Raw genomic sequence first — 22,213 nt, forward strand, 5'->3', positions numbered from 1 at the left:
GTTTGTATAGAACACAAATGTATATAACAAAGACAGAGCTACAGTTATATTCTGTGATATGCCATGAAACAAAAGTACATTTTCAACACAATTTAAAAAAGAAATCCACCTTCGGACACTGTTATGTCACCACTTATCACACAATTTCTGTTGAACATTACATCCCAGGGAGGTTTTTTTTTGTAATAAAGTGATATCATTTTCCTTTTTGTGTGCGTATCCATTTCCGTATAATAACTCCTCTAGTCCTACTTTGATTCAAGATGTTTCATCAGTCCCCTGAGAAAGGGTGTGAACTTGATCCATTCAACACGGGGTCATACTTTACACAAACTCCCGGTAGAGAAAACAATGACTGTGGCAGTATGTGACAAAAAAGAAAGTCATACTACACTGAACGTAATATCTCCTGTGAATGTGTTCATTTTTAGATTTTGTCTTTCTGCTCTTGCTCTTTCATTGTAAGGGCTGATACCGAAAAGTTTTCTGTCAAAATCTATTTTATTTTGACAGAAAAAAATGTTTGAAGGAATAACAAAGCTCTTTTTAATAGTTTTGAAAACGCAAACTTTTTCACTGAGGCTTCAATGTGAGCAGGATGTGTTGTAGTCTTACCTTCAACAGTATCAAGGGCCAGTGTTGCTGACTTCATGGAATGAAAGCCAGTTTGGAGGATGCTCTGGACAACCAGATCCAGCTCTGGCACAAGTTTTATAATCTCCAACACCACTTGACCAACCCCTAAAAACCTGCAAAAGTACAAGGCCAGACTCAAAATACCGTACACACTGTTCAGATTAAAGTGAACGATGGACTTTGTGTATAGTTCTCTGATATTTAGCATGATGTGAGGAAGGAGAATTTTGACTTAAGAAAAAAAAGGTTAGGCTAATTTCAGATGGTGAGGTTGAGAAAGACAAACAGGTAAGAGAGAACACAAGGTGGTTTCCAGTTTGTTCTTTCTAAGTATAACATATTAAATAAGAAGTTTCGGTATAAAAAATACATCTCTGAAGTGATTTCCCAGAAGAAAGGCTAACTTTGCTGTTTCTAAACAAAAATAAGAACCTGCCTACCAATAAACCTTTCAACTCCTTCCACATGTCTGAATATTTGTATGACATTCAGAAAGCCTGTTCAGGTGCTTCAATCAAATTAAATGTTTAGTTTTTGCAGCGTTTAAAAATGGCAATGTACGGTACTGTACTTACAGCTCCTCATCAACGTTTTGTGGTTGTGTAACTACGCTACGCCGGGTCCTCGTGATGTTGGAGCCTCCTTGTCCTCCTGGGTATACACCTCCCATCACACTGTGCAGGAGCCCTTTGGCGAAGGACAGATCATGTGGAGCAACATTCTTACTCCATACCAGGAGAGCCTGGAAATAATATAGATTACATATGGGAGGAGAAGTTTTGCTGAATAAGATTTGCAAAATCAAAATCATTTTTAGCAAAATCCAACGTGTACAATAACTCCTGCCTCTTTCTGTCTGCCTCTAAACAATAATCTCGACATATTCACATTTTGATTGGACTTGTTATATTTATGTTTCTCGACTGTTGCAGGGCTTTCTTTTTATCTTATATTTTCTCTTACTATGTTTATTGTCATGCACCAAAATCAAAAGGCAAATTCCTCGTATGTGAAAACCTGCTTAGTAATTAACCTGATTCTGATACGCCAGCATTAGATTGCTGATTGATGGCTGTTTGAGCGAGTTCACAGAGTGACGACAGTGTTAGCTAACAGCTTCTGATTGGGAATTATCTCATCAAAACAGATCTACCATACTGGCAGTGCTAATTGGATGCCTTTAAGGCTTCTTTTCCCCAGGTGCGATCTGGGAGTCGCAGTTGCTTGTTGCTATGGCCAGCAGCTTTCTTTTGCGGCCACAGACTAATCATTCGGCGCTCTCTGAATCTAATTAGAAGTGATGGTGGCCCTGGAGAATGCAAATTAAGAGCAAGGACATAAGTACACTGACAAGATACATGAAAGAAAGTATGAGTCAGACTGTAAGAAGACAAATGGCACCCACACGCATCAAGAAGGTGACTCATTTCTGATGTCTGCGATTCTCGCTCTTGATAACATAACATCAATATCATTCTAACATACCTGCTTTGCCACCTTATCAGGGCTGATCCAGCCCAGGAGCATGCCCACTGTCCCTGTACTGCACGCTGCGGTTAACCACAATGGCTTACTGCTGTTGCCACACAAGTGCAAATGCACCATGTCTCTGTCCAATGTTAGGCCGATAGCCTGGAGAAGGGAAGAGAATCACAGTAAATAGAATGAAACTGTGATCAAAAAGTAGTGACTCATCTATGGAATAATTATTACCACAAATAGTCACACAGTAGTCAAACCAGTGTTTAATCAATTTCATAGCTTTTGAAAATACACTTAGAATATATATGCAGGTAACACTCTCATATTGGTCCTTTAAATATGAAGCTACTGCAAAAAGATTGTAGGCTTAGCATTAAGGCTGGAAACAAGCGAATTCAGACTGGCTCTGTCCAAAGGTGCAAAAAAATTCAGAGGGTTGGGTTTTTGTTACCTTTAAGCAGTAGTTTCTAGCTAGCAGTTTCTCTCTGTTTCTAATCTTTATGCTGAAGGCGTGAGAGTGGTATCGCTCTTCTCATCTAACTCTTGATGAGAAAGTAAATGAGAGCAATTCCCAAAATGTTGAGCTATTCTTTTATATTGCAATTGTCAGTTCAACTTGACTTCCCTGTCTCAAATCTCAAATGTAAAAACAAATGTGGCACAATAGCCACATTTGCTCTGCCAGCATGTGGTGTCAACCCACATGCTGGCAGAGTGGGTTGAAACCAGTTTGGCAACCCTGAAGATAGAGCTGCTGCTCTTTTACTTTAGCCTTGATATTTACAATGTGTGATATGAAATTACACAAATCTAATTTAGGCAAGGCATCTAATAAAGATTGGTATACTTTTTTGGTTACCACCTTTTATTTTCATAGCGTGGCATGCCGTGTTTTGTCTATTTTTTGATGACAGTCAACACGTACCTTGTCCAGTGGTATTTTGACCTCTTGTAGAACACGTTTTACCATTTCACTTAGTGAATCGTTCTGCAACGTGACAACCTCTCCCAGGGAAATGGACACATCTAAGCACAATCAAATCACGGGGTCAGATGTTACATTCCAATGGCATTGTGGCTTCCAGCAACATGACTTCATGCCTTTATTGTGATTCAGCATTTTAAGAAATGATACTGTAACATTAGGGTATATTAAGTAGCCTTACCAGTGGTGAATGTATCCACATATTTATAAAAATATAAATCTAATATACATTATAGCCAATAAATAAATAAAAACCACTGGCTGATGTATGGTATGGTTCAGTACAGCTGATGGAAAGTCACCTTTGCCAGGCCAGTTTTGAGCATAGTGGATCAGGTTGATGCCTCCAGCAAGGAGTGGATGCACCGCAGAAAGTGAGGCACCGGCTTCAGGGATAATGCTCTGGATGACATGCAAAGCACTAGAGAGACCACGGGGTGAAAAACATTTAGACAGAATCTGCAGCAAACGTTTGACAAGCTAACGATTTGACAAACACATACTGTTCTTTAGAACTGTGTTCTAAATCCTTAAATCTCAGACATTGTGGTTTGCAAACAGGGCTGGACCTGGTGTTTATTTATTTCTAACCTGGAATGTATTTATACCAAAACAGCCAATAGCGTATGGGTTTCACATATAAATGTTTAAACCACAATATGATAAGTTCTGTCTCGCAGCTCTTTAAAGTCAGGTGATTCACTTCACGCAATCACTTAAAACTATTCATTAAGAAATTCTTAACCAATAGAATATGAAGCAAACAGTAAAGTTGAATGCAGGATTTACAAGCTGTTTAAATGAGCCATGTTAACTGATAGACAACGTGCCGAGGCCTTTATCAAATATTTAGTACAACACAGCATACTTCTACTACCTTCATATGTTTTTTTCTTTTCTAAACTTACTAAATAAATAAACACCTGTATAGAGCTTTCCCTTCATTCATTTTTTTAATTTCTCCATCATTGAAAGTACATCACCCCTGTATGTTGGTGAGTAGGCCCTCTGCGCCGGCCAGCACATGGTCCTCAGAACTGGAAGAGAAGAGCCGGGGAATAGCTAGAAGGTTTTCCCACAGTGAGGTCTGATTTTGCAGCTGATCGAAGACCAACACCGCAGCCCCAGCCAGCGTCATCATCTCATCTGGTTTTGTCACCATCAGATCCGTCAGTATCTGACAACCAGAGGGGATTTCAGAGTCAACAAAACAAACGTGACTGCACCAGTTTGAACTTAGCATCATCCCACTGTCCTGATAAAAAACAAGCTGATAAATGCATGCAAAACAAACAGAAACACACACCTGGTTGAGTGTGTTGAGCGAGACCTCCAACACGGTGTTGTTGGACTTGCAGAAAGTGACCGCAGCATGGGAGAGGGAGTTGGCCGATGTTGTGTTTACCATGGGCAGCGTCATTTTGCAGATGGCTGCCTTCAACAGGTTTACTGACTCCAGCATTTTGTTCAAGGTCTGCGAGATTACAGTTATGCATTAAATGATGGTATTCATGCAAAAGGTAAATCTGTAAACTATTATTAGATTACAACTCTAATGGCGATTGTGCCTTCACATCACATTGTTTACATTTCCATTATCAACTGTATCAATGAATTGTTAAAGAAATCAATACACCATATACCATAGTATTCACTATTCACTTTGGAAACCAGTCGAATAACTTACATATTGCAAGCTTTAGTTTTAAATACTTATTTTTATCCCAAATTGCTGTTGTCATTTTTGAAGGCTTTGATGAGTGGCTTGAATACTCTGGATTAAATTGAATTATAACTGTACTAGTTTCAGAATCTTAATTGGCTACTGCGTCTATAACACCTTCCCAATTCTGCTACAGCATAATGTCCTACCGCAGAGGAAGTTGAGAATTTAAAATCCTCAATGTCCTTCCATAGTGTCACGTATAAAAGAGGAAATAAAATAAAAGGAAATTTGAATTTTAAATAAGCCTTCTGGCCTTTCCTAAAAGCATTTTTTTTTTTTTTTGCCAGAGAATAAGGGACTGTCTGCTCGTAACAATGACCGATTCAGAAGACACCAAACAAGGGTTCAATTCTGTGGGACTTGATTAAGTAAGAAGGCTGTTCCTTATTCTCCGCAGTTTTGTTTTTCCCATTACAATACCCACCTGATTTCCCAGGAGAGTGGTATTCATGGCGTTCATGAGAGAGGCATTATTCAAGCTTCCTTGGTTAGATGGACCTTTAACACAAGAACACACTGGCTGAATGTCAGTTACAGTAATGCCTAATATCACCTTATAATGCAAACATGAGAAGGGGCTGAAGTAAACAAAGTCAAATTTTTGGGTGCCAGTGTCAGAAAAGTGTGCCTAAACTTAAATGGGGCTCCTTGACACAAAAATAAAAGAAAGTACCCCTACCCAAAAGGTTGGTCAAGGCCTTAATCAGTGCTGCAGGATCCTTTCTGGCGTCTTTGGAGAGAGCAAAGTTCATATCTATCCCCTGAATCAGTAAGTTTGACCTGTAATACAGAATCAAAGGGATCAGAGGAGGCAATATAAAAATGCTCAACAAAATATATTATGCGATTTTAAACAGCATTCTCTCTGCCAGGATTTTTCCATAGAGGGTAGGTGGGGTGGAGATTTGTGTAATCCATCCTTCATCAGAAGGTTGAGGGTTGAACAAACAGGTTTTCTACCTGGCATCATCTTTTAAGCATTTGGAATTCATAGTGAGCTAGTTAACACTTGATCTACAACATAGTAGACAGGTTTCCATAAATAGAGGTGCCTGTAGTTCCCCTAAGTTTATGCAGCTCCAAGTGTCTCCAGGTTTGTTTTAGAGGAAAATACAGTACAAAAAAAAAGAAAAGTTATCAGTCATCTACTACTTAATAGTAGATAAAAGAAGAAAATAGCTATTCTAAAAAAGATGTTAATTTATATTCAGTTTTTTGACTTCCCTTCCACCACAGGATGTCTGTTGTTGGTACATTTCCATGATCACGCTCACTAATCGTCTCATGTGATTCTGATGGTGAGGCGTGTCCCTCCTTTGTGACTCAATAGTCCTCTGCACACACTTTTTCATATAAATCATATGACACCAATAGAGCCATTCACTACTTACGATGTTGACTTATAATTAAGCAGTATAGATATTATAAATAAATATAATAAAATATGATCAATATTTGTTTTTTCAGCAGTACAGGTCAGATAATAGATCGTGTACAATATGTGCAACTGAATGGGAGTACCTCGCATCCCTTGAGGTTTTCATAGTTGACTTTAATGCAGCTGGGTCCACAAAGCTTGATTTGTTTTGACAGTTGCTGTCTGTGTTGCACATGAGGGTCTGCAGGAAAGGGAAGAAGCCTGTGCTGGGCAGGTTTCGGGGTCTCACAAAACCTGGAGGAGACAATATTAAAGTTGTTGTTGCAGTGAGGATGCTTGAAAACATCACCTCCATTAGGAATTGTTTCAAAATCCCAGAAGACCATGTTCTTAATTATGTCCATTTGGCAAACAAAAGTATTTCATTGGAACTACTTGAAGTGAGTTACAGGTAAAAAAATACAAGCCTAAATATTACATTCAAGTCAAGGTCATATCATTAACTATATGTATGGGCTGGGAAAATATCATAAACACTACTTAAACTGTTCAACAACAATGTTACCAAGAGGTTGAAAGGGAAACTCATGCACCAAAATACGCTGAACATTTGTGCATTTTCTTGTAGCTCAAATGTCCGTATGAATTGTTCCAATTTGTTATTGATTTCTGTTTGACAAGATGTTGTTGCTTGCAGGGATATCTCCGACCACAAGATCAGGATCCTGAGCTAATTTCCATTTGTCTGTATCACTGCCAATGAATTGCTCCTATCATCTTTACAGAAAACAATTCTGGCTGTTGCTTAAAGTCAGACCAAAGAAAAAGAATGTGAGAATATGAGGTTTGGGTTACACTCAAGCCACTAGACTGACAGCATGGTACAACCCCTTCCTGCATATCCAACCCCTTCCTGCAAAGCCATAAATACTCGCCTAACGCGCTCCTTCTGTTCCGCTCTCGTATTTCGGTAACCCTCCCTCCCAACTTTCACTTTAGCACATGCCTCCAAATACAACAAGGACCATCTAATGGAAAATAGTTATTGTACATTTTCTGTAATGATCACAAGGAATGATTTATTAGCACTAAATAGTTCTGTGTGTGTTTGTAATTCGCAACACTACTACTACCTGATTCAAGACTACTTCTGGTCATTCCACAGAATATTATCGACCAAAGAAAAGTGAACAAACGAAAGTGGAAGGGGTTAACTGGTTACAATTAATACCAGAATTGAGGAAGGTATTCCTTATTACAATTTGCTTAAGAACCAGACTTCCTGGTAAGTGAAAGGCTCGTGGTGTGTTGCAGTCTCTGCCTCTCCTTACATCTACAACCCAATACTTAACTCCCATCTGTTCTTGTAGATGGCAACACAAAGGCAGACATATGTATTTAACGCTCCCTCTTTATTAAACACCTTTACCCACACTTATTGCAGCTAAATCAATGTCCTCTCAGTCAACTGCATTTACAAAAGTAAAGGAATACAAACACCATGTCAACAGTGTGGGGATAGGCTGTGATCTGAAGAACTATTCATTTTTCAGTTGGAATTTTCAAATTGTATACTTTGATTGTGAAACTGGAATGTCTGAGTGTCTAGCGGCAATTCTTTAAGATGCCAAACAAAAACCCCCATTAACACAATATGTCCAGTCATATTGTGTTAATGCAAACTTAAGCCTATTGGATCTTTCCGTTTCGTTTGCCAGATTTGTTTGTTTTTCCAGATTTTGCTGTCCTCATTATGAAAAGAAAGTTTCAAGTTAAAGATATCATCAGACTCATTTAATAACATGATTCAAATGTTTTTAAGTCAGCCGAGACATCTTTACTGTAATACATCGTAGTGCCGGGGTAGCTTAGGGGCTAATTAGGATAGTCAGGGCTGTGACTGATTTAAGGTGGTTGTTGAGATCTTTATTCTGGTTGCTTGCAGTTTCTTTAGTTTGTAAAGCATCAACAATTTGCAATTGATTGCATAATAGAAAGACTGTTGACATTGGATACTTACATGTCTCTTTTGTTATTGGAGGGAAGCTTTTGCGGGCCACACCAATGATTATGAAGAGGGTCAGAGGCCAGAGGATCAGAGTCACGGACCATAGCTATAACACAAGATATCATAATCATGTATGAAGAGTGTATATAAATAATGTGTACATTTTGAGTATCCCATGGTTCAATATTTCTGAAATTTGGAGGATCCCGTCAGTACAGGTGCTGTTGTTATGAAATGTAATTATTCTTTATGGAATTCAAATTATAGTAGTCATTGCACTTTAAAGTCACTTACTGGTCGTCTGATGACTGCCAGCCAATTCTTCCAGAGAAGAAGTTTCAGCTGCCGGAAGAAGGCCATCTCTACTGATGGCCTACTGGAGGCTAAAATGAAGACAAAATATATAAGAAGGATCCATCTATCCGTCAATAAGCTGTGTATAAGCATGGTTCCATTATATAATGTGTACATGAAGTCCTTTAATTGCTCAAAGGACTGAAAAGTAGAGTAACTCCATCTGCTAGGAATGAAAGTGTGATCCAAAGCTCCAGAACAACTGAGTAGACCTTGTGATAAGATTCATTTGTCAACTGTAGCCTTTGTATACAGGGTAGTCTAATAATCCAGATATAACAGATACATATCTACTGCCATAAGCTAGAGATAGAACATAAAGAACTAAATTATCAAATTCTTACTGACATTAATCGTATTTAACTAGAGGTGGCAAAGTTTGAAAGCTCATCACGAATCCACACAAAGTTAGGTCTGAAAGACAAAAAGATGACTTCATTCTTGATCGAATAATGAAAGATACAAATGAACCATTTAACCCACCTGGTTTCGTCTGTCCTGGTCAAATGGTTTGTTGTCTGAGCATTATGCCCTTTCCATTAACGTCAGTCGGGTTATGGGAGTAAACAGAGTCGAATCACGCAGCAGTACCTGCAAAGGACAAACTAACCACAGCCTTTCCGCTCTCTGTTCCTTGAGTTTATGGGAGTCGCAACACCTGTGCGAGACAACTTAAATCTGCGAGGAAGGGCGTGTGCTCTGGGTGCAACCTGCCTGCTCGAGACAAAGGAGGAGCGGCGCACTCCTGGGAGCAGCTGCAGGTCTACAACGCACCGGTGCCGGGGGGGAGGGAAACGCTTTGACGGGGGGGGGGGTTAGGTAAAGTTAGAAAGATATTGACATTTTAGCAACGTTTCGTTAACGATTTATTGAACCGGGAAGTCCGAATCTGACAACATCCTTCTAACTTTACCTAAGTGTGACGGTTGAACAGACTTCGACACAGCACCTGTTAGCAGGAACGGGATGTGACAGGAATGACACAAATTTATATTAGGATTACACTAAATAAAGACTCATTATGAGGGTTTTTCACACAGTGGTTAAGATTACCAATCGTGTTAAAAGGTTTTAAAACAGGCATGCACAAATACATGTTTGTTCTACAAGGGAGCGCATCAACTTAAAGGGGACAGGGCAACGCCAAGCGTCACATTACACAGTCAATTACCCAGGTTTGGAAGATGTGGTTGTGGAGGGATTAAAAAAAAATCACATGGGGATTCAACAGAAAGAAAGTAAAAACTATGCATATTCATCTTATGACTATGTTGAGAGGACAAAGACAAAATAAATCCAAGTTATGCCAACAGAAAAATAGTAATGTAACAAACAAAAGCATATGATTATAAAGAGTCAAGAATACTAAATAACTAAATTTATACATTTACACAAAACTAGAGGAGAGGGGGGAAGATTTCAGCCAGTAAAACCAGCTCTTCATGCAACAGAAGCGTGGTTGTCATTTTCTCCCTCACTCTCCCTCTCATATCCTGTGTGAGTGCAGGCCTTCATAAATAACACTGCTGATACAAACAATGCTGAATGACGTGACATTTTCCATTTAGAGTAGAGCCTGGACTTCCTGACAGAGCAAGAACTTTCACCGACAAAAGACACAAGTAAGTAAATTCCTTTTATGACAGTAACCTCTGCCTGTTGGGTTAAGTAGATTCGTTCCATTGTCAGACACTTTGGCAAAACAAAGGACACTTCTGGGTCGGACCAATAAAAGCATAGATGACATATGACACTGTTGTATTGTTAAAATCAAAGTTGTCCTACTGGTTTTCCATCTTGATAAGAAAATGTGGGAAAAGGTGTGGGAGCTGCTGACACAGGGGGAAACAATTAAGACTGCAGAAGCTGGTCTACAGTCGGGGATAGAACTCCAACATGGCTCTGAAAAGATGTTGTGTTTTTTAGGATTAAATTATGGTTTTCACAGGACTAGAGGAGGACCTAACAAGTAATGTAAAAGGATACCTACCTTGTACGCTCACCACTATTGCACACATTTAGCGTACAAAGACATACCGAGCGATATCAGGAATCTCTGCTGCTGTTCTAATGACTACATCTTAATGTTGAATCTGGGGTTGACATTATATAGAAGGCCCATATATTTAAACTGCCTTAAGCAGCACTTTTATTTTGTACTTGTTTAGTGAGTATAGCCTACACATGATCAATAACACTCCCATTACTGGGAATTGTACTTTTCTGTGAATATTTCAATGAGATGGATAGACATAGTCAGAATGTATTTAAATTATCTCATATTCGATTTTCTCCTATTTTTAAAAAGATGCTCTTTGGTGGTACATGGATTCTGAGTAAGTACAAACATGACTATAGATATAACCTCGTATGCACGTCATTTCTAAACTTCAGATGTTTATTTAATCAGGTTAAGATCAAGAGATATAAAAATATAGAACAGCAAACTAACTTTGTTTTCATGTTCACAAATTTGTTGCCAAGTATAAACTGTTCTGTGAAAACCTTTTTATTCAACATCAAAACTACACAACTACTGTACAAAGCAAGTCCTGAGACGATGCCCCTTTCCAGACAGATTTGAATCAAAATGCGGGCATCCTCAGGAATGGAAAAATAAAAAGAGCGTGTTGTATCAGAACAGCGTCATGGCTGGCTAGTGTTGACCAGACCCAGTGGCTCCTCCGTGGCATCTCAAATCCCTTCAATGGTAGTGTCATTAGCAATAACACTATTATGGTCACATAAAAAGAGAAGAGGCTGAAAGAATTGAGCACCATCAAAGGTCACCATGATATTGTTATTCATGGTGATACTTTTCCCACATCAGCAGTATTGTAATGTAATGACATGAAGCTATTGTTAACACTGGCACTGCATACACATATGAAATAAGGGGAGCGTTATTTCACACAAACACTGATTGGTGGAAGCACAAGCATAAGGGACCTCTTTTTAACAAATTGTTAGCTGCTTTCTGTCTGGTTCTCTATCTTAAAAAGTCCCCGGTGGAGTTTATTTTACCACTAGTGGCACTGATTGATTAGTGTTTGTATGCAAAGGCGCAAGGGCACACATGCAAGTGCACTAGAGTGAGGTGACGCAACACACTTACGCTAATCCACTGATCGACAGTCAGCGACAATAACTTGCTGAGAAACTAAATAATGTGCTTTAAAAAGACAGAGAAGAAGAAGAATGCTAGCAAACATGAATGAAAATATTGAAGGGAAATGCATTCACGAGTTATTTAGACCGAACAGTTACACACTTACACTTGTGGTAAGAAACACAGGAAACGACTTTACTTTTTTACACGAAAACTCCACAGGGTACCTTGAATTAAAGATGCATTGTCGTCATACTATGGTCCTGATCTCAGAATGCTCCTTCATACTTATGTTGTGCTATCTTTGAAAAACCAAGTTGTATATATAAAAAATAATAAAAGTGCTAAATTTCAAATTCGGAGCAAATCTATGATTGAAGGATTTCCTCCACACATCCATCAACATGGCGACAACTCAGCCAGCGGCTAGAAGCTAACGGGGCTAACAGCAAGAACCGTGCAAACAACAGAAACAGTGCTGACAGAGACAACAGCGTTAACCTGGGGGTGTGTGCGGTGTTATCAGTGGTAACCACTGTATGAGCACAGTGCAGATCGGTGGGCACACTGGTTCACATGCACTAACATGCACGTGAGTCTGAACCGGCTACATAAACAAAGCACAGAGAAGCTCGGAATATATTGACCTCATTCCCTTCTCAGAACGCCATTACTCCACTATATCTTTGCAATAATAAATTGTTGTTTGCTGCTATACAGTGCTCTGAATTTCAAATTTAGCACTTTTAAAGTTTAGCTGCTCAACATCTTTGAATCTCACGAAATGAGAATTCTGCCATATAACGTTTTTGCTGCCGTCATTATAAAGACACTTTTCTCACCAGTGGTGCTGGAAATAAATATAAAACATTTTGTAAAATACCAGGCTGTCATGAAAGATCCACAACCAACATACAACCCAAAAAAAACTATTTGCAGATTTACTTGTTGAACATTACAGTAATACATGTTGGGCAGCCGGGTCTTGGCCTTTTGAGCATACGGTTCAGTCACAGTGGTCACTACAGACCTGATTGCACAACTAAGTAAAAAATACACCATAAAACAGTTCAAATATGTTGTATATTCCATACAAATATATGTCACTTTTAACACTGCTTTCGGCACTTGCGTGTGTCAGGAAAGGGATTGGTCACATCAAAAAACTATTTTCCAGTGTGTGGGCTGTTCACATTCTTTCTCAGTGTCCCCACAGAAACGATTGTATGTAGCTTTGGGGTCAAAACCCAAGATCTCCCTCTCTTCATGGATCCGAAAAGAGAAGGTGGACACCGATGTTCCTATGAAGAATCTGAAAAATAAATACGTGAATAAATGAAAACAAAAGTAAACAGTGATGCAACAGATACCAGGTACCTTGGAAAATCACATGAGCATGATGACACATGGAAGTTTTTTTAACTGTATGTCACAGAGCAGCATTTCTTCCATGTTTGGGTATAATAATAACAAGGGTGTGAGTTATCCGGTGTTCAAAGTTTCCAAATAGGCCAAGGGGTAAAATGCAATGACTGGTATAATTGCTCAATAATTACTTTTTGATTATTTAAATAAAATTCATCATCAACACATAGACTTCCAGTGTCTCAAGTCTGAATGATTCAAATGATCAAATCTGCACATTTAAATGATTAGCTTCATAAAAACTAACCCTAACCCGCTAGTATGACTAACTTTTTTCAGAACAAATTTCTGAAGGTTGAATTATTTTCTGATACCAGTTAGCTGATTAATAAACTGTCATGTCAAACATAGTAAACTGCTATCTTCATCATCATGTAATGAATACATGTAAAAAAAAAACATGACAACTAGTTTACCTTGCATGGGCACATATCCACTGGTCAATGATGGCCACCCCTCCATCTTTAAAGAGCTCCAGGTTCTCCCTGGACGGCTCAAACCGCAACATGTCTGGCAACAACCCTTTCAGCTCCCGTAATTCTACAAAATGACAAAGATTAAACAGGATTCTAAAAGCATGACTGTGATTTTATTGTATATAAAGCATTATTATTAGCATTATAATACACATAATTATTTTGTTATTGTGTCGAGGTTTTGACAAGAACATTTTTCCCCAATTTAAAAACAACTTCATCACAGAATACAGTATATTGTCCTTTTAAATAATAAAAAAATAGTCCTTCAATCATTCAAATGTACAATAAACTGTAAACTGTCTCTGAATGTGTCCGCATGTCATTACCTTCCTCATCTGCATCTGTCGCAACAAACACACTGTCGAGTTTATGCTTCTTCATCAAGCTGCGCATTCTTTTCACTGCCCCCTTAAGGCTTGGTACATCCTCCCTGTGACCCCAGATGAAGTCTTTCCTGCGCAGGTGGACCCCCAGATATGGACCACCTTTAGCTGATCCTAGCTTGGCCTGAGGAAAAAATAAAGACACAACACACCCCTGTTTAATTACTGCTTAAAATGTGATGATCAAAGGGCAGAAATTTGGAAAAATGTCAATCTATAAAAATTGCAAAGTCAAGGAATTCAGATTCAAATAGTGCACACAGATAAACAAACAGGTATTGAGAAGTAAAGGGTGTGATTGACTGATCTGATTTGGTGACATGATTGGCTCCAAAAATTGGAACAAGCCAGGTCTGAAATGACGCACTCGCACGGTGAATACTGGATAATCTACTGTACATTTCCACACCCATAATCATGCCACACTCAGATACACTGACTCACTTTCATGCGAGTCCAATCCTCACTGTAAATGGTTTGGTCTCTGTCATCTGTAGAGTTCAGGTACTTGTCTCTGAAGTCGTCGCCTATGAGTCTCAGGTGTTTGGCGAAAACCATGCTGCGGCGGGTCTACGTCAAACACAGACAGTTGCAGAGACTCCCACCGTCAGGTTATGGAAGACATATCAGCAAAAATATGCCATCTAATACCTACACCAACATTACTAAACATGTGTGATATTAGGCCCATTAATTGACTTACTTCCCAGTAATCCTTTCCAGCATAGTGATCATGGAGAAGTGTCTCTGCTCGGTCAAGCATAACTGATCTGCAAAACAGCGCAGCACAAACAAGCTTATCCATGACGGTATCATCAAGATCAAAGAGGAGTTCAATCTGTAAGCAATACCCGATTAGATAACAATGACGTCAGATCACATTTCAGCTATTTACAAAGAGAAGAATAGAAGGCTCCGCCGCACAGAACAAAAGAAAGAATCATTATGATGTATCGCCCGCAGGCACATTTTACCGGGCGTTGCTGCTTAACAAATGTCAATACGCTATGCATGTGTGTGTATATTGTATGCGTTTTATATCAGCATGTTGCTCTGTAGACTCACGTCACTGTGATGTTTTTCTGAAGAACCGGGGCCATGATGGAGGCATGGCCTTGGGCTGATATACACGTTACGTTTCGAGCTCTCGTCTCCTCGTAGCCCCAAAACCAGCCCCTTGGAAACACAACGAGGAAAAATGCAGACAGTTGGAGAGGAGAGAAAGACGATAGAGATGGATATCATTTATACGGAAATACTGTGAATGTGATCCATCACTGTCTGAGGAGGGTCTACTAAGTTATAAGCAATTACAATTCATTTTCTTTGGCATTTAGGCTCAATAAATCTCTTGTGTAGAAACAAATAAACAATAAAAAATCCTCCTACAAAGGAAGGCAAGACAGAAAAGGAGTCAGAAAACATCCGTGTCATCACGGTTTAAGATCTCTCTGGTCTCTGGAGTCAAACTCAAACTAGTTCTACATGCAGCTACCACATGAACTCTGCACCCTTACTTTTCACTCTGCTATAAGAATGTAACACATTATATTGCATCGCTACTGCAAAGGAGAATAAATTGTGTTCGACAGTGTTTATCTTTTCATACTTTGTGTTTTAAATTGTGGGCTTCGGTGCATTTTTTGTTTTTTTTTACCTGTAGTAACCCTGTTTATCTTTGGAGTACATCAACTTGTCAATGCACGGCCGCTCATCAACTTTTTCCTCCCATTTCCCATCAGTCCATCCCTCAGCGTAGTTTTGCAGCACCAGAACCTGGTCTATAAATGGGCCTCCATTTTCTAGATCCGAGGGAAGAAAAAATACTGAGCTCTCCGTTTTAACAGCTGATTTAAAAAGTGGTCGCTGTGCATTTTAAAAAAGAACAATTAGTATTGATTAAATAAAGGTTTCAAATGCACTTGTAGTCTGGGTCACCAAGAGGAAAAGCTCACCAGCGATGAATTCCTCATACTCAACGACGGGCACGTTGGCCTGCAGGCTAGTGAGGCTGAAGAACTCCCCCCACGGGATGCGAATCTGGTGGACGTTGGAGCTCTGCCAGTGGTAGAGACGACCCCACGGGGGCAGCACCAATACCCAGTCGTCCCCCTCCTTCCTCAAAGTCTTCACCAGGGAGGCCATGCGGATATAGACATCTCTCCGCAGATTGAAACCCTCCGGGGGGTTCACGTCATACAAAAGGTACCTGAGATAACACAAGAGGACATGGGATCTTTTGAAAAAGCTTTGGAGGGATTACAAAGCAGCATCAAGCTCTCTGGTCAGAGAAGAGTGAAGGCTATGAAACCTAGCACATTCAGTAATAAAGCAACCTTGAGACAATTTTAAATGGATCATGATAAGATAATAACAAAAGCAGGGCTATATTTGTCATAGCTGATAACTCGATTACTCTAGAACCTTTGGAAAGCCATGATTTAAAGCTTTTAAGAAATCTATTCCTTCTAATTTATGGTTTAATATATAGGCAGTATGTGGTTTAAATAGCCTCGTCTTATCCAGGCAGTTCACATCCTGTGCCGACATTTAAGAGGTGGTTTGTTGATGGACCTGGATAATGAAAACTGTCCGACAAGAAATCTAACATGTTCTATATGTGCCAAGACATGACATACAGAGATGTCAAAGAGGAGAGAGAAGCATCAGAATTATGTTTATTGTTTTATGTTGTAAATGGTTAAAGTAATGCCATGGTCAATGTATTTATTTTCTATTTATGTGGTCTCATTTGCTGCTGTTTTGTTTCATTTTTTGTCATCAGCACAATTACATTGCATCCTTATTCCAGGTGTTGACTTATAGTGAAAAACATGAATAGGGCAAATTGTTGGCAGTAAAATGTAAAATGTTGGTAATACACATTTTTAAACATTGAAAGCACCATCATTCGGAGTCAGTTCTTATGGGGAGACTGCTGCAAGCAAGCATGGCAACCCCCCTTACATGTACATTAACAAACCACGTTATCCCACTGTTACTCCTACGCTGTAAGGGACGGCAAAAAGGAGATTCTGGTGCTTCTTAACGAACCATTTATACGCCGAAATTCAATACGACACAATGCTATCTTGCAAATTGTATTAAGAGACAGTTCTACTCAAAGTGTGTGGTTCTAATACGCAATACATCATTTAACTGACATATTTTAGCATGGAGTCAGGTAACGTTACGCCTTTACCCCTCGTCAAGGCTGCAGGGCTTATCGACACAAGTGGTCGAGCCTGGCAAACGGGATTAGAAAGTGAAGACATACAGCTTTAACAGTTTAAGCGTGTAATATTAAGCTGTAACGTCCACACACACATGACCATCCCACCGTTAGCATAAGGTCATTCTGCTAGCTAACAGTGACATGTAAACTCACCGTAGATCCCTTGCGGCACCGATAGGTACGGTAGCCGTGTGGCTTGCACTGAACACATTGTCGGCGTTTGCTGTTTCAAATGCTGCAAAAGCGACGAAAATCGACAAATAAAACGCAGTAAACGAATAGATTGAAACAATGCATACAACTGGTATATGCACTGCTCTGTGCGCCATATTTCCTCAGAGCCACGCACTTCCGGAAGGGTGGAAAAGCGTCTGTACAGTTGCCGAGCAACCAGGAGGGACGCGCATGCTAAAATAAATGTAAAAGCGAATACATTTTAATCAAACAACCCAGATAGATGTTCACGAGTTCATTAGCTTATTAGCTTAAAAAAACCATCAAGAGACTAAATGAAATTAATTAATGAAAATGAATACATTATTACAATGTTAACAGGCTTTTTTTCACAGACAGCATTATGACATGTCACAGTAGAATAAGTAATATGAAAGTAATAAAATGGCCGATGGCTGAATTTCATTTAGCAGCTTTGGTTTTTAGGGTTCTGCTATGTGCATGCTGGCTAACCGTCGTCACATGAACACAAAACAGTCCAAGCTTCGCCAAAACATCTGCAATGATCCCATGTGACCTGAATAAAAAAGGAAACTTGATACAGATTCGGTCATTCTGCATGTTGAGGTACAAGTCTGCTCCCTAGCTGTAGCTGAGAACACATCACTAGATGTTGTCCTAGTCGTGTGTCACTCCCAGTTGTCTTCTGGCCTCATCTATAAGGTCTGCTAACAGGCTGGAGTGAGCCCACGGCATCCCTGGACTCTCCTTCAGTCCTAGAGGAGATCAATCAATCACACAAGAGACCACAGGAGACAATCTACATTAAATATATGTGGGTGTTTCGAAAGTTCACTGGTCAAATTAATCCATTTACATTGGGTATAACGAATGACTCCGAATGTTAATAAATAAAACTGATCAGATCAATCAAAATCAGATCAGATCAATTGTTCTATTTTCTTACCTTTTAGCACCTCCTCAGCTTCATACCTAGACCTGTGCTGTTGGTGAAGTTTAGTGGCATGCCAGTCTCTGGGAGGGGGAACTTCATCCCCTTCCCATTCACTTCCAAGGTCGTGGGGCACCACATATGGTTAGGTACCTGATGTTGAAATCAATGTCATTCATACAAAGGGTAAATATTTGTTGATATTTTTCTTACTTTGCTTGCTAGTGTAGAGTCTGCATGTGGAGCATTTAATACAGACAATCAGCCACAGCAATGAGCTATTTCTTTTGACTGAGCTTCAGCTTTATTTAACAATTAGCCTACTGTTAACATGAACAGTAACTAGTATTAGTATATTCAAATTGTGTGTTAACTGTGTTATTTGGTCATGTGCATGCCGTTACCTTAATGGTGCCTTTGGTCCCAGTGATAACCGCATCACAGGTCAGCATCGTGGTGATTGAATAAGTGCACAGGGCCAGTCTATTTCCTGAGAACTTTAGGACCAAAACTGCTGTTCCATCAACACCTGGACAAAAGATGTAGTGAGATCTTTTATAAATCTGTATATAAAAAAACTCCAGATTCTATGTTAGAGTAGGTATCAGGGTTTTCGAGAAGATTCTTGCTTGGAAAGTTGACTTGTGTCTAAGCAATGCCCTGTTGCTTGGATGGACTCGGGCCTGTCGCCATTAAAAACCATGAGTACAAACTGCAGACAGTAGATGCCCAGGTCCGACAGTGCCCCCCCCCCTCCCAGCTTCCTCTCAGCCAAGCGAGGAATGTGGGTGAGTGCAGCCCCCAGATCAGCCCTCACCATCTGAACATCACCCACTTCACCCTGGTCCAGCAGTCTCCTCACTTCTCGGGATACAGGAAAGAAACGTGTCCAAACTGCCTAAACGGAGAAATGGAATGGTTCAAAGAGGTGAATGTAATTTTGGTTTTAAAATATATATATTTAGTCACCTCCATGAGAAAGACACTGTTGTCTTCAGCTGCAGTGATGAGTTCCTTCCTTTGAATTCATGGCCAGAGGTTTCTCAATCAGCACATTCTTTCTGGACTTCATGAAGAGCTTGCCAGTAGTCAGGTGGGTGAGGATGGATGGTGCCGATGTACACCACATCTAGACAGAAGGGGAAAGAGTATATGTAACACTTAATCAATCCAAGTAGGGAATGTACACACATTGGAGCTGGTTGAGTTTCAGTGACTGGCCTAAAATAACTTCAGCTAAGAAGAATTAGTTGATTCTATTTCTACCAAACATTATGCCATACGGTGACAGAAGAACCCACCGATGTCTGGATCTTTCGCCAACTCATCATAACTTCCATATGCTCGAGGGACATTGTGCTTTTTGGCAAATTCGTTGGCACGCTGCAGGTCCCTCGCTACGACAGCCACTATCTGAGGGAGAACATGTCGTTTTAGTAATGCAGCATTTATGTACAGTCATTTAAATACTGAATGCTTATTTAGCAAAATACAAATATAAATGAAAATGTGAGCAGAATTCTGTTGATGAATGGAATGCAGGCGCAACCATAATTTAACGCTTGAGTAAAGCAATAAACCTGGAGAGATAATTTCAGTTATTACCCAGTACACTTCTGTACTCCATGCTCATAAAAATATACTGGGTATGGTGTTGCAACATAACAATGTTTAATTGCTGTGAGAAGTTAATGAAATGAGCATCTACAAATGTCCTCTTCCTTGTATATTGAGTGCTTTGCTCAAGGGCACCTCTGTGGTGGCAGAGAGGGGCCACACTTTGAAGTTAGATTAATGGGAACAGTATTTAACAGTATTTTTCGACGTATGTATGTAATTTATTAATTTCCACTATTCTGAGGCTAACCCATTGATATACTAAGAGTGCGTCCACAGTTTAAAGGGAGTTATTTATTTCCTCTGTGACGTAATGTGCTCGCAAGGAACACGAGACAAATGTACACATTTTCCACTTTATGCAACATAGTCGTTTAACGTAACATTAGCTGAAATATACTTTAAGTGTTACCTCGTGGTCTTCGGGGTTCAGGGTCCGTAACGCAACCGAGAAGTCATGACTAATTTTGCCTGCACTGCATATTCCCCAGCGTGTTGCCATTGCAAGTTGGCAAGCATTGATAAACAAGCTCCTCCACTAGGGAACGCCTCCACACTATGGATATATATATGACTTACTATTGGCTCACTTCCTCTTCAGTGCAGCTATTCACAATCGCCACTAGGAGCTGCTAAAGGATAAACAAAACAAACCAATACACTGACTCCAATACAGTCGAGATCAAATGGTTCATCTGTATGGAGAATTAAATGACCCCAACTTATACTACTCTGGAGTTCAGGAGTTCAGATGCTGTGCAGTGATGTACTTAATGGTTTCATCATGTTAGTTATTTGCTGGAGTCTCAGCCACTATAGAATGTTTGCATGCGAACAAAGCTGACGGCAAAAACACAGTACGCTGGCCTGGTTTCAGAGTCTGGAGTCAAAATGTACTCGCAGAAATAAACAATTTTTTTCAGACATAATCCGACACCTAAACACGTGCAACCACACACATATAGACAGGGGACCGTCCATACCAGGGGAGGGCAATTATTTTTCCCAAGGGGCCACATGAGAAACAGGGACTGGAGGGCTGGATCAATAGACTGAACTCAATCCTGCTCTATATTATTCCACCTCTTTATAAAAAGCAGTAAATTGTATAGTTTTGATAAGCTGCGAGTGGCAAGAGTAAATATTATGATCAGTGGTGGAATGTAACTAAGTATATTTGCTTAAGTACTGAACTTATGTACAAATTCAAGGTATTTTACTTGAGTATTTCCATTTTATTAAACTTCGACTCTACTACATCTCAGAGGGAAATATTGAACTTTTATCTCAACTACATTTGTCTGGCAGCTTTAATTACTAGTTACTTTAAACATTATCATTTTTCAAACCCTTCCCAACTACCCAAACTGAACAACAGTGTATAAATAAGTTAACATGAGCTCCACCTGACATATCTGGAGCAGGAACAATGATCCAAACAAATATACATATGTAATATATATCATTTTAAAATATATTTTTATAGTCAATGCTTAAAAATATGTCAAAGACAAAACTTTTGACATTGCTTTGCTCAGTTTTCCAATCCCAATGAGGAGGTTGCATAAAGATATTGGGTATATAATATTACACCAACATACAGAATAGAGATCTGACAGTTATGTTTGAGAGAAAGAAATGACAAGGTTTGATCTTACCATGTTAATGTGTTCCAACACAAATAACTTCAGCATCGACCCAACTGTTGCTCACCACTGTAGCCTATGTGGTACAAAAAACATTCAATGGATTTTGTAGACGTGAACTATGAAACGAATAAGATGATCATTTTCATCATGAAAATATTCATAAAAATGCTTTATGACAGAATGTCAAAGTAAAAGATAAATAAACAGACAATATGTTTTGGGGAAAGATTTATTGTGAAACCACACAGGTTTCAAACTTTTACAGACAAGGTTATTGAATCATGTTCTGTCTTTTTGATAAAACAAATGAATAAAAGAGCTTTAAATGAACACAAAAGCTGTCAAAAGTCAATTTGATGGTACAACGAAGGAACCTTACAGGTAGGTCAATTTTTGATTTAAAAAAAAAGGTAAATAAAAAAAGAAAGAAAATGTCTTAATTTAAAAAGAAACATGCAAAATGTGTTATATTTCTTAACAAACAGACATTTTTTTCCCTGAAAATAATTGGCAAATGCCAGCTAAACCCGTCTAATATTCCTCTCCTTCCTCATCGTCTTCAAAGGAGTCGATCCCAACCTCTTCATAATCCTTCTCCAGGGCAGCCATATCTTCTCTGGC

The 22,213-nt window shown here is 39.3% G+C and overlaps 2 protein-coding genes and 1 pseudogene across 2 annotated transcripts in view; all 3 read right to left on the bottom strand.

Moving 5' to 3' along the window:
- abca12 (ATP-binding cassette, sub-family A (ABC1), member 12) overlaps window positions 1–9,202 on the bottom strand; it is a 58,632-nt gene extending 49,430 nt beyond the window's left edge. Inside the window, exons 1-13 of the mRNA XM_031858497.1 lie at window positions 9,053–9,202; window positions 8,510–8,598; window positions 8,228–8,321; window positions 6,351–6,501; window positions 5,509–5,609; window positions 5,254–5,327; window positions 4,410–4,577; window positions 4,087–4,280; window positions 3,406–3,524; window positions 3,044–3,144; window positions 2,122–2,268; window positions 1,212–1,378; window positions 616–749 (exon numbers count right to left, since the gene is read on the bottom strand). Of these exons, the coding sequence (XP_031714357.1) occupies window positions 616–749; window positions 1,212–1,378; window positions 2,122–2,268; window positions 3,044–3,144; window positions 3,406–3,524; window positions 4,087–4,280; window positions 4,410–4,577; window positions 5,254–5,327; window positions 5,509–5,609; window positions 6,351–6,501; window positions 8,228–8,321; window positions 8,510–8,575 (1,516 nt within the window). The 5' untranslated portion in view covers window positions 8,576–8,598; window positions 9,053–9,202. The remainder of the gene's footprint in view (window positions 1–615; window positions 750–1,211; window positions 1,379–2,121; window positions 2,269–3,043; window positions 3,145–3,405; window positions 3,525–4,086; window positions 4,281–4,409; window positions 4,578–5,253; window positions 5,328–5,508; window positions 5,610–6,350; window positions 6,502–8,227; window positions 8,322–8,509; window positions 8,599–9,052) is intronic.
- Window positions 9,203–10,691: 1,489 nt separating this feature from the next.
- Window positions 10,692–17,633, bottom strand: pofut2 (protein O-fucosyltransferase 2). Its single transcript, XM_031858720.1, has 9 exons — window positions 17,354–17,633; window positions 15,921–16,174; window positions 15,623–15,767; window positions 15,031–15,141; window positions 14,669–14,735; window positions 14,410–14,535; window positions 13,909–14,089; window positions 13,520–13,643; window positions 10,692–12,990 (listed from the first exon to the last, which is right to left on the bottom strand). Exons 1-9 carry the CDS (start codon window positions 17,527–17,529, stop codon window positions 12,837–12,839), a joined length of 1,338 nt encoding a protein of 445 aa, XP_031714580.1. The 5' UTR covers window positions 17,530–17,633; the 3' UTR covers window positions 10,692–12,836.
- A 405-nt stretch (window positions 17,634–18,038) lies between these two features.
- On the bottom strand, window positions 18,039–20,445 carry LOC116389772 (trans-1,2-dihydrobenzene-1,2-diol dehydrogenase-like; annotated as a pseudogene).
- Window positions 20,446–22,213: the final 1,768 nt, after the last annotated feature.

The sequence above is a fragment of the Anarrhichthys ocellatus genome, unplaced genomic scaffold, assembly GCF_004355925.1.
Source record: "Anarrhichthys ocellatus isolate YVR2014 unplaced genomic scaffold, GSC_Weel_1.0 scaffold20, whole genome shotgun sequence".
NCBI classification, from domain to species: domain Eukaryota; kingdom Metazoa; phylum Chordata; class Actinopteri; order Perciformes; family Anarhichadidae; genus Anarrhichthys; species Anarrhichthys ocellatus.

Coding starts and splice junctions, on each gene's coding strand:
- pofut2 (XM_031858720.1), bottom strand. CDS start 17,529: ATGGCGCACAGAGCAGTGCATATACCAGTTGTATGCATTGTTTCAATC. Junction 15,142..15,622: donor GATAAACAGGGTTACTACAG/GTAAAAAAAAAC, acceptor TGTGTTTCCAAG/GGGCTGGTTTTGGGGCTACG. Junction 14,736..15,030: donor CAGAAAAACATCACAGTGAC/GTGAGTCTACAG, acceptor GCTGTTTTGCAG/ATCAGTTATGCTTGACCGAG.